Raw genomic sequence first — 12,841 nt, 5'->3', positions numbered from 1 at the left:
GGAGTATCTTCCAGAATCCCCAGATCCTACCCCTCATGGCACATTCTTTCTTATTTATGTTGCACCAGGGACAAACTCCAATTTCATTTCCATGCAAAGGCAGTGAATGCTCTGAGTAATTTCCCAGGTGAAACAACCTTTGGCCAGGCTGAAAGCCTGCTTCTGAAAAGAGACACCACTTTTTTTTTTTTTTTAATGGCTCTAACTAGGCAAATGCCTGTGTAAATTAAACTGTTAATTTTTAGTGTTTCCATCATTTCAAAGTGGAAATAATATTTTTTCTGAGTAACTGCTCAAAAAAAACCAAAATATATATTTTTACACATAGTTATATCATGGTAAGATATCATATATTTGCTCATTAGAAGAGTAAGCAAAATAAAAAGGTTTAAAAGAAAGGAGGAGTAAAGCAATGTTGACCTATCTGTTAACAACTTGGGTAAGGAAAATATTTTGTCCCTTAGGTATAACATAAAGAATACCAAGTTAAATTATTAGATATTTCCCTCATCCAATATTTATTGAACCCTTTCCTTCTATACCCTTCCCCCTCCCCCACACACACCACACACACACATTTGCCAGTCATTATTCTAGGGGCTAAGAGAATAACAAAGCCTAAGTAAAACATCAGGAGATTGATAAGAGGCATATGGAAAATAAAATAGGGGAAGTGACAGAGAATAACCTATAAAAATTGTGAGTACCGTTAGGTAAAATAGGGACAATCTCTTGGAATAAGTAATGGTTTGCTAAGACCTAAATGATGAGAAAAAAAACAGATAGGGTAAGCATAAGAAAAATATATTCTAGCAGAAGGAACAGCAAGTATGCAGTCGCTCGGGTGGAAAAGAACTTAATGTGTAACCTAAAAGGTGTCCAGTGTAGCTGAAGTCTACTGAACCAGAGGGACTGTGCCAAGAAAAAGAGTTTGGCTAGTCAGTAGGGACCATGGTAAGAGTCTGCATTGCATTTTGGTTCAAGAATGTATTATATACATTGACATCTAAGAAATAATATGCCATAGGTCAACATCCGTCTATAAGAAATTAAAATATTTTTGAATTAAAAAAACTCCACATATAAAAATTACTTGTTAAAGCTCAACCAAGAAAACTAATCTGTAAAAATTAAAACCTGAAAAGTGGCTGTCTTCTGGCAGATGATTGACTGAGGGACAGAACTTTCTGGGATGATATATCTGTATCTTATAAGGGATGTGAGTAACAAAGATGTATGCACTTGTCAAAATTCATTGAATTGTGTCCAATAGATTTGTGTGTTTACCATATATAAATTTTACAAAAAAATACTTGTAAATGAATATTAAGTTCTATTAAGTTGTATTTTGCTGTGGTATAGGTTAGCAATTCAGAAATAACCTCTGTATTCTAGGCTTGAGCAAATAAAAAATAAAAATAAAGATAATGGAAGGCAGGCTTCTCATTGTTGGGGAAGAGAGTTACAAATCTGTAAAAGGGAAAGACTAGAATGTACCCTTGATATTGAATTGTAATTGAGGATTTGGTGTAAATTCAACTTTTATTTGTATAGATATAGGTAGATGGATAAAAATTCCAAACTGAGACATATATTTCTTAATTCTGTCTGCTGAGCCAGAACTAGAAGCATTGACAAGGTTGCAGCAAATGAGCACAGCTAGTTCCCAGATGATGATTTCTAAATACCACTCTCCATGTAGAGGAACCAGACTCCTTAGAGAAATGGTCAACTCCAGAAATGGGTCAGGAAAAGTCCGAGATGATCCTGGAACAACATCTTGCTTTGCCCAAAAGTAAGGAAGTTCTAAAAGAACCATGGGAACAAGTCAAAGGACAGAGAAGCTCACTTGGATGGAGTATCACCGGTCAAATCTGGTCCCCCAGATTAGAATGTCAAAATAAACAGTGAAATTATAACCCACTGATTAAAATAAGAATCCTTGAATCCTTACTCTGATATATATATCGAGGGGAAGAGAAGGGCAGCTGTTTTGTTGTTGTTGTTGTTAGTTTGTTAACAGATTGCCTATTAGTGATTTTAGGAGGAATGATGGCTTTAGAAAATCATCAGTGGATACCAAAACAAGTGAGTGAGAGTTTGATGAAAGGGTATCTGAGGTTTCAAAGAATCTCTCAAAAGTTACTTACAAGGAGAGGGTACTACTTTAAGTGAAGTGATTAATGACAACATCACTAATCATTGGACAAATCAACGTAATCTGTCTCCTGACATGACTTCCTGAGAGGGGCACAGCACCACTTCGGTGAAATTCCTGACACAAACTGCTTAGTTTGCATTTTTAAATATAAGGAAAGTCAGATAAACTAAAATTGAGGGACATTCTCAAAATAACTGGCCTGTGCTCTTCAAAACTATCAAGGTTGTGAAAGGCAAAGAAAGGTTAAGGGACTGTTCCAGTTTGAAGGAATCTAAAAAGGCATAACCTTAAATGCAGTGTGTGAATCCAGACTGGATACGGGACTGAGAAAAAATAGCTCAGAAAGACATTTTGGAGTTAATAATTATGACTGGATTAGATCATTGTTCGGTATCAATGTTAAATTTTCTGATTTTGATAACTGCACTGGGCTTATGTGGGAGAATGTCCCTATGCTTAAGAAATATATACTGAATGTTAAGATGTAAAGGGAAATGATATGTCAAATACTGTAAAGGGAGAGAGAGACAAAGAGACAGAGGCATGGGATGGGAGGGGGAACAGGACAAAATGTTGATAATTGGTGAGTCTGAGTAAAATGTTTCTAGGAGTTTTTTTGTACTATTCTTGTAATTTTTCTGCGAGTTTGAAATTCTTTCAAGATAACCTATCCCAAAAAAAGCCTCAAGAATTTATTCTTCAGTAGAATAATTACTGATTAGCTTTTGTAATGATAACAGCTTAATCAACTGAAGTTTCTAACATTGGGCAGACAGTAGAGAATTGCAAACACATCAGGATATAATGAAACCTGCACACTTTCCCAGGGTACTAAGGTTTTGCAATAAACTCCACCAAGCTCTAGCCCCATGTTTAGTCAGCTGCCTTTTCTTCTGAATTCTTCTGGCTTCTGATTTCTTCCAGAGGCAGAAGAAAAGGAAAAATCACTCTCTGCAAGAATGTTTCAGCTTAGTCACACTTCGGAAATAAGCCAGCTAACTAATTTGGGAATAGAAGAGAGAGAGAGAGAGAGAGAGAGAGAGAGGAGAGAAGTGTGTGTGTGTGTGTGTGTGTGTGTGTGTGTGTGTGTGTGTGTACGTGTGTGTGTGTACATACACACGTGCACCAGAGAGGGAGAGAGAGAGAAGGTGGGGTGAGGGTCAGGGTGAGAAGGGAATGAGATTCCACTTTCCTAAGCAATAGCCATTGGTAGGTTTTCAAATCTCTGTTTCAGTCTGTCCTCCATGCTAAAGTCCATACCCCCAAGTGCCCCACACAGAACTTTTGGTCATTCTCACCTTCTCTCTTTAAAAGAGATCACATTCAGTTGTACACAAAAAGTTGGCTCCCTGACTTAGAGGATCTCAGAACCTGCCTTTGGAAATGGAACAGAACAGTGTTGGTGGTGTTTCTGCATCATGTGTTTGGTCTACCTCGGTGGTCCTGTCAGTGAACGTTAATCATACCAAGTCCAGTTCAGTTACAGTGATTGATGTAGGTAAAGCGATGTAAAGTGGCATTCATCAACCAGAAGGGCTACCAAATATCAAATATGTACTATTTTCTTTTTTAGAGTATAGAGCTGACATGATTTCATGGGGAAAACCTTTTTTTTTCTTTTTAAGATTTTATTCATTTATCTGAAAGAGAGAGAGAAAGAGAGAACACAAGTGGAAGGGAGGGACAGAGGGAGAAGCAGACTCCTCACTGAGCAGGGAGCCCACCTCCGAGATATGGGGCGCCATCCCAGGACCCTGAGATCATGGCTTGAGCTGAATGCAAATGCCCAACTGACTGAACCACTGAGGCGCCCCAGAGGAAACCCTCTTCTAAGAGTAAAAATTCCTAGATTCCAATCCTACTTCAGCCCCCTAAAGTGTGATCTTGTGCTAGTCACAAAGCATACTGATTCTTAGTGTCCTGATCTATCAAACCTGGTTACCAAAGCACATCTGGCCTCTTCACAGGGTTATGTGGGGGTGACAAGGGATAACTCACAAGTAGTAATGTATTTGAAATTCCCTTCACATTTGCATGATGGTATTAGGACACACCTCATCTATTTTTTTTATCTCTAGAAGGCTGACTATGCTTTCTGCTAATGCACTTTTCACAATGAACAGACTTCAAAGTTCATCCATTAAACAGGAATATCTGTACTGGAATAAAAGTACTTAGTGTGTAAATGCTATGGGCAATATAATGAAGACTTTCAATGGCAACTTATTTTTTCTCATCAACTCCTGTATAACTCAAAAGTCCCTATTTATATATGCTAAATTCCATCCAAAGTTATTGAAGTTTTCTAAATATTTGCAAATTTTAAAACAAGGTGTATAAGATGCAAAGCAATTTTAGATCATAACTTCTTTGGGGAGATTTTATTCGGTGATTAAAACTTCTTTTTTTTTTTATAATCAAATGTGTTGTACTGCAAATTAATGGACACAGCCTAAGGCTAAGAGCACAGTATGTTCAGGAGTGATTCCTGAGAATGTCCTGAATAATTATAATGCCAAGCAAATGTGCTGAGCTAAACCATTTTTCCATAGGGACCTCTCTGTGTCATGTTAATAAGTCACTAGACCCAGCACATTAAAAATACAATTCTGTGTAGCTTATTAATTCACAAAAGGGAAAAAATCCCTCTGACTTCTCTGATTACCTCAGATCAAGGTGATTTTAGAGAAAGAGGAGGTGAGGATGCAAGTCACATACCAGTTCACTCCAAATCAACTTAAAAAAAAAAATTCTTCATTACCTCATAAATCATCTGGCACACTGTTTCCGACAAAGACTCTCGGGCATGTTCAGCAATTTAGTCACTCAAACCAGCAAAATAAAGGGCAAGGTCTGGGTGAAAACCTTAAACAAAGGCCATCTGATGCAGGGGAGGGAGCCACAATTGCTAAGAGTCTGTGCAGACTAAGAAGGGTTCCAGAATTAAGTACGGGAGCTGATTAGTACAAGACAACCCATCTAGATTATTCAGACTCCAACATATTTTTTTTAAGGATTTATTTATTTGAGAGAGAAAGAAAGCATGTGCTTGTGAGTGAGGGGAGGGGCAGAGGAAAAGGGAGAAGCAGACCCCCCACTGAGCAGGGAGCCCTACAAGGGCCTGGATCTTAGGACGCTGGGATCATGACATGAGCTCATGTTGGACGCTAAACTTACTGAACCACCTAGGCGCCCCCAGACTCCAACATATTTCTATGGTGGTTTGAATAAACCAGTTAATTATTTAAATTCATTGTCCAATTGCTTTTTTTCTATGTAGAAGACATTCAAGGTCACTTAACGTTGCTTTTTGCTTCCTTGCTTCCAAAATAAAACAAATTACCCTGCCTCCTGTAACAAGTAATAAGACCAAAAAGAATCTATTCTTTATTGATCATGGGTACATTGATAGCTCAACATATCCATCTAATGAATAATCAATAAACTGACATACAACTAAAATTTCAAGATCAAATCCACAAAAGAACATATATATCCATGCATGTGAGAGTGTACCACCATAGACTTAACTGAGACCATCACACTGGTGTCTCTCCTGCCGTGTTTCCATCTAACTCTTAATCTTTCTCCTAAGCCCTAAGCTTGTGCTTGAGATTTATTTATCCAAATGCCTACTGGACCTGTCTTCCTAGATGCTTGACAGGCATCTGACAACAAACGCATGACCTTCTCTCCCAAACCTGGTCCTTCTCTTCTATTTCCAGTGTCTATTTCCTGTCCTACTGATCCTCATCTTCTCTTTCTAGGATCCCTCCAATATCTCCCATATACCCACACATGAATTTAGCTCTTTCCTTCACCATCCACCTAAATAGTCACCAGTTAATTTTTCCCACATGCCTGCCATTAGCTGTCCTTCCTTTCTTTTCTCTGACAGGCTTCCCAGAGTTGTCTCTAGCTGGTCTCTTCATAGAAACCTCTCCTACAAACTAATTCCTCCCCCTCACTCTGCTTTTCTGACCTAGCACCTTTCCCTTTTTACCTGCTTTTTTTTTTTACCTGCTTTTATGTTCTCACTTGCCTCTGCCTCTTGCAATCCCACCATTATATCAGAATTCACCTTCAATCCTAGCAATCCTGTAGACATCCAGAAAACCCAAACTAGAAACCATCTGTCCCTCTTGTAAATTTTTGATGTGATTCTTGTTAAGCAATGATTCTCAGTCCTTAAAATATGAAGACTGCATTCCCAAGTTAAAAAAAAAAAGATTTTATCAATTCCTCTTCTTTTCAGTGAGATGGGGAGAAAGGGAACCAAAGAAACATGTCCATCCTGAGTGAGTGGAAAAATAGAGATGTTGTTAGTGGACATTGGACTCCTTAATGGGAAACGGCTGTGGTTCTGCAGTACCATAGGACATTAATCATGTGAAAGTCTATGTGAAAATGTTTCTATATATTTATTTAGTAATATTAAGTACTCCTTGTGCTAGCTAGTGAAAAAGAGAGGGACAGACCAACTCCCAACTATGGAAGATTCCACAGTCTTGTACAGTTGGGAAACTCCATACTCCAGAGATTCATGGTAGTCTCTAGAGGTTCATAATGGATGTTATTATATAAAAGTCTCTCAGAAGACTCATCATTTAAACACACACACACACACACATCACTTTTGTATTTAGTGTTATTGTCCAAACTAACTTGGCCACAGAATCCCTCCCCTGCTTTTTTTCAGGCAATAGCTATTAATATCCTATGCAACTAGAACTCTGTGGAACAGCAAGTTGGAAAATGCTGTGTAAGAGTAGTTCAAATGCTGAGAAGGAAATGCTGACCCTCAGAGAGAAGAAAATAGTATATACTTTGGAGATGGTGAATGGAGGGGAACTCTGGGAAGAGAGCAACTGGAAATGCTACATAACACAGTGAGAGTGTGGAGGGTATTGGTGGTAAGGGCAGAAAAACACTCTAAAGATTCCAATTATTTTAAAAGTGGTTTCTTCAGATCATAAGGAACAGACCACTGTAGGAAAAGTGACTTAAGTTTCTCAAACTTTCTTCTCCTAAGCCTCATTACAACTCTTAAAAAAAATAAAAATAAATTGTAAGGATCAAGTATTACGCAGCTTACTCTATAATATGAAAGAAGAGTGCTGCTCCCAGTGAACCCACTCCTGCATCCTTATGTCAGTGCTGTGGATGAGCACCCCCAAAGGCCCGCATGTCAAAATGTCACAGGCTTGAAAAAAAAAACCCAAAAACAACAGACTTTCCTCATATGCTTGAAATATTTCATAACAAGAAAAACAAAAAGTGTTCCATTTAGACTAACTGAGGTTACTGAGTATGTGCCAGAACTGTTCCAAAACCACATGTGCCAGGCAGAACTGGAAGCATCCTGGGTAATATGAGAGCCTCAACCGCTACCAAGGAGAGCAGACAAGCTCCGGGTTACCAGTCGTCCCTGAGAGCCCACCTGAGCCCGCCTCTCTCACCAGTCTTGCTGTAATGTGGTATTTGTTGTCCAATAATTACAACAGCCGAGTTTCAGGATATAAGCTCTCAAGTATATATCTTATGGTAAAATTTATTGGTATGATAAAATAATCCAGAGTCAAATGACTAATACATATTTCAGTATATAGTGCTTTCTTAAATTTATAAAGTACATAAGAGAAATTTATTAATGGAATTTTGTTCCATATCTTTGGCCTTCCTGTAGTATATGGAATTTTTAATAATTTGGTGGCTTTACTCAGATGACGTTTCTACTGTTTTCTTAATCCAAGAAACAATTTTAAAGTCTTAGCAATAAACCACTTACAAGTTTTGATTTGTTTTCACTTCAATTAATGAATTTTTAGAATCTCTTGAAGGTGGATATTCTTCCAAATATCTTGCCTTTCCCCCACAAATTGAGAACATTTTAAAAACTCACTTAATCCTTAGTGAATCTCAGAGAAATAGGCATTTTTATTCCTTATTTGTGGAAACATAATTTGAGATATATTTTTGGAAGTCAGTTTGGAGACACACACACACACGCATGCACATCACATATTTATGTGTATGTGTGTATACATACACACAGATTCATGCATCCATACATAGGTAGTTTGAGCCAATTTCCTACGAATTTTCCTATAGAATTATTAGAAAATGTTATACATATTTTGATAAGGATGTTATTATATTTTTATAGGTGTTTGTAAAAAAAGTAAAAAAAGTAGAAGAAACGTAAACGCCCAAATTTAATGGAAAAGCGGGGAAAAGAAGTGGAATAAGGTACATTATATTCATATAATAGACTATCATGTATCCATTAAATAAATCATCTACCAAGCCATGTTAAAGTGTTGATATATTCTAAAAACATGTTACACAATACTATGTACAACATAATGTCATCTTTATCTGCGTTCAGAGAAAATATTGGAAGGGTATCTGCCTAAATATTAACAATGACTATACTTTGGTGGTAGAATTTTCTCTGTTTTCCAAGTTCTCTAGAGTGAATGTGTGTTATGAAATCAACAAAATAACTGTCACAAGTTTCTCGATACTCTTTGACCCAGCAATTCTATTTTATTGAATATATCCTAACATAAGGAAATAAACAGATATATACTTAAAGGTTTACTTACAATTATGTTCTTTTCTGACTCTTTTATTGTAATAAATACTGAAAGCAATTTAAATATTCAGTATTAGGAAACAGGTCTTAAAAAATAAGAGTGCATTCATGCACGGTCTTTAAAGTCATATTCTTGAAAATATGGAAGACTGAGAGGAAATGCTTATATGAAGGCAAAAAGGTATATACATAAACATTATGTAATTACAATCTGATTGTCTAAAAAAATATTCATTAACATGTAACCAAAGTTACCATTGGATGTGAAGTTCCTCTTTATAGTTTCTTTTGATTTTCCTTCTTTATAATTTTCCATGCTTACACTATTTTTAATTTTTATAAGCAGAAAAAAAACAAGTCAGCAATAAAGAAGCCTGTTTTATCACTAGTGATATTAAGATACAGTATATGAGCATGTTCCCTTCAAATGTTTTTTTCAAACTATCATTCCTATTCAATTTATTAGTGTATCCCACAGTAATATAGGGATTCTTAAACATTTCATTTAGTCCTTGGGTCTCTCTGACAAACAATAGGAAGAATTTTGACCAAAAGCTTTACTTTGCTCTGTAAGATGCTTAAAACAACATAGGGAAGGGATATTCAGTGGGCTGGCCCTGGACTCACATTTCTGAACTATGACACTAAGGTTTCTTAATCATTTACCTGTCAAGAATCGACATAAGCAAAGGTCAAAGCAGTTTCAAGTTCAGTGATACCTCAAGATAGCCTTCCTTCCTGATGCAAAGGTCACACCCACAGAGTGAAGGTTGTTTTTTTTTTTTAATTTATTGAGAGAGTGTATGCCCTTCACGTGGTTCTAGGAATAGCATCTGATTGTCAAGGCAAGTAACCATCTTTGCTAGACGCAGAAATGAAAAAATGCATGTATTCATCACTTGACATATCTTTATATCCTTAATTACTTAATATATCTTTTATATTGCAAAAGGCTTAGCATTACCATTGCATGTTGCATGATGGACAATGAGCCCAAAGAGTTATCCATGTGCTGCCACGAACGTGTGAACTCTGTTTAGTGAAAGCTTATGTGTGGAACATGGTTCTGGCCACACAAGATAAAGACGGAATCGTGCCTCCCTTCCTCGAGACACCAAGACAATTTCGCGGACTTTCCATACTCTTTCAGCATCTCTTCTCCAATGAAATACTCAAAATTATAACTGTCACTTGCTGACTTTCACTTAAACTTAGTATAAAAGTTCACTTTGAAATCATTGTCATGTAGCCCAAGACTATGGCAGCGAAATACGTGTATTTTTAGACCCTGAGGTAGTTTCTCTAGGCAGTTTCTGCCTTCTGACAGGATGCAGTACCTTATGACTCTTCCTGATGAAATAAAAGACTTACATTGATTCTTTGGACTCCATGCAGCTCACTCTGTACTTTTAGGTTTTTTGATAGGCTTTGAAAATACTACGGGTTTGGGGGGATCCCTGGGTGGCTCAGTGGTTTAGCGCCTGCCTTGGGCCCAGGGCATGATCCTGGAGTCCGAGGATCGAGTCCCGCATCAGGCTCCCTGCCTGGAGCCTGCTTCTGTGTCTGCCTCTCTCTCTCTCTCTCTCTCTCTCTCTCTCTCTCCTCTGTGTCTCTCATAAATAAATAACATTTTTTAAAAAAGAAAATACGACGGGGCAAGAATTGGGTTTCCCAGGTGAAGGAGCAGAATGGAAACCAAGTGTGGGTAACAATCAGAGCAACACAGACGATTAAAAAGGTGGAAAGCGAGAAGGGAAGGGGAAGAAATGGAGAACAAATGTGTGAGCTGAGGGCAAATAAAGCAAGAATCAATAGTTACTTGATCTGTCCGTTCTCCTCGTAGGTCGTCCTGTAAAATCCCACGAGCGAGCCGTTCAGCCAGCCGGCGAACCTGAGGGTCAGGAGGTAGGTCCCCAGGCCCGTGCTGGGGGCGAGCTCTTGCTCTGCCTCCACCACCACGTACTCCTGCTTCTTGTACTCGAAGCACCGCCGGACCTGCACCTGCGCCCCCGAGGGCGCCTTCAGCTCGGGCAGCTGCGTGAGCCTGGTCTCCCGCAGGTGCAGCCACAGGTGCCGGGTGGGCGCGCTCACGTTGACCGAGATGGCCACGCTGCCCGTGTACGTGTCCTCCTGCAGCAGGGGCTTCACCTCCAGGTCGTAGTGCACCGGGCTGATGAAGTCGGGCAGCCGGAAGTTTTTCCAGGCTCCGCTGTCATCCTCGCTGGCGGGACAGACCCCCTGGTCCTCCGGCGGCGGGGTCTCGGGGGAAGGGGCCTGCGAGGGGGGCCCGGGCGCGGGGCCCTGGCCGCCGCCCCCCGGGGAGCTGGCGGCCCGGGTCAAGCCCACCGAGAGGCCCACTATCAGCCCGACCGCCGCCACCGCCGCACAGATCACCGCCACGTGTTGCGTCCTGATGCAGTATCTCTTGGCGTCCTCTCCCTCCGCAAAGTTCATTTTTGTTTCCCGAGGCGACTAACTACACTTGCGAGAATGTTAGACTGAACTCGCTAACGTCAGCGGACTTCCTTTTCAAGTTGGGAGGAATCCCCGGGCTCGGCAGCGCGTCTGCGTTGTTTCCCACCCCCCCAAGCCCCCAGCCCCCGACCCCCGGCCCCCGGCCCCCGGCGCCTGCCTCCGTGCCCGCCGCTCCCGCACGTCCCGCTGCAGCCTCTCAAGGTGGACGCGGGGCCCGGGGGGTGGGCGGAGGGCCCGGGAGCGGCCGGCTGAGCTGGCGAGGAGGACTGGCGGGGACCTGTCACAGCGCCTTAAGAGCACCGCGTCCCCACCCCGCCCCTCCGGCGCAGAAGGGAGCTCAGACGACACAGGGCTGCGCGGGTCGGGGGGCGGGAGGAGGAGCCTTTGCCAAAGTCCGGTCTGCAGCTCCCAGGGAGAGAGCGTTCCCGGGAGAGAAGTGTGCTTGCAATTAAAAAAAAACAAAAACAAAAACAAAAAACAAAAAACAAAACAAAAAAAAACCCTCAACCTTTGCCACTGAGTCTATGGCTTCTTCCTGTTGTGCTCACAATCTCTCTCCCTTAACGAAAGGGGCTTCTTGGATTTCAGCTTGTTTCATCAGGTAGCTTGCCAAAGAGAAGTGTTTTCTTTTCGGTATTTCCACACACACACACACACACACACACACACACACCCCTCTCTTATTACATAAACATGCAGACTCTGCCTTTACCGAAGTCATTCCCCGGGCTTGGATGCGCAAAGGGATACATAAATTCAAGGAGCACTTAGTAAATATTTGTTGGATTGCTGGGTTAGCAAAGCATGGATTACTCTGAATCAGTTCAGTAAATGCTGGATGGGAGAGGGGAGAAACAGGAAAGTAGCCAAAGCAGTCCTGCAGCTGAATGAAGAGCATAAGAAGAAGAAGAAAAAGAGGCAGAAAGGGAAAGGATTGAAAGGATAGATAAACTTGGCAGGTTAGATAACTAAACTGGGGCAGATAAACATATCTCTGCAGTTGGCCTCTGAGTGAGATCGACTTGTGTAGACGTGGATGTGTAGATCATGTTTGCAGCAGATTCCAGATGTGAAAGCTGGCCTGTCGGGAGATCCATTTTCTGTGTAAATCTATTGCCTCTGAATGACAAGGGCAAAATGGCAATCACAGCAGTGACCTGAATATTTATGAGTAGCTAAGGTGTAGACCCCAAGCCACCTCTCATGGTAACAATTCAATAAGAATTATCAAAAATTTGGGAGCTTTCTATGAGCCGGGCACTATGCTAAGTACATTATAGAAGTATTAGTTAAGTCTTACCAATAACCCAATATTGGTACTATTTTGATGCCCATTGTAGAGGTGGGAAGACTGACTTTTGCAGAGGTTAAGGCACTTGGACAAGGTCACACAATCTGCAAATAGAAGAATTGGAGTTTGGGGCAGCCAGGGTGGCTCAGCAGCTTAGCGCCACCTTCAGTCCAGGGCGTGATCCTGGAGACCCAGTATCTAGTCCCATGTTGGGCTTCCTGCATGGAGCCTGCTTCTCCCTCTGCCTGTGTCTCTGCCTCTCTCTCTCTCTCTCTCTCTCTCTCTCTCTCTGGGTCTCTGTCTCTCATGGATAAAT

At 40.7% G+C, this 12,841-nt stretch overlaps 1 protein-coding gene across 1 annotated transcript in view; it reads right to left on the bottom strand.

Moving 5' to 3' along the window:
- Positions 1-11,542, bottom strand: part of LOC121492949 (glutamyl aminopeptidase) — an 85,312-nt gene extending 73,770 nt beyond the window's left edge. The window contains exon 1 of the mRNA XM_041758296.1: positions 10,579-11,542. Within this exon, the coding sequence (XP_041614230.1) occupies positions 10,579-11,213 (635 nt within the window). The 5' untranslated portion in view covers positions 11,214-11,542. The remainder of the gene's footprint in view (positions 1-10,578) is intronic.
- Positions 11,543-12,841: the final 1,299 nt, after the last annotated feature.

Source organism: Vulpes lagopus, chromosome 6 (assembly GCF_018345385.1).
Source record: "Vulpes lagopus strain Blue_001 chromosome 6, ASM1834538v1, whole genome shotgun sequence".
Taxonomy (NCBI): Eukaryota; Metazoa; Chordata; class Mammalia; order Carnivora; family Canidae; genus Vulpes; species Vulpes lagopus.
Note: the sequence above shows the minus strand (reverse complement) of the source record. Positions and strands in the feature narration are given on the sequence as shown.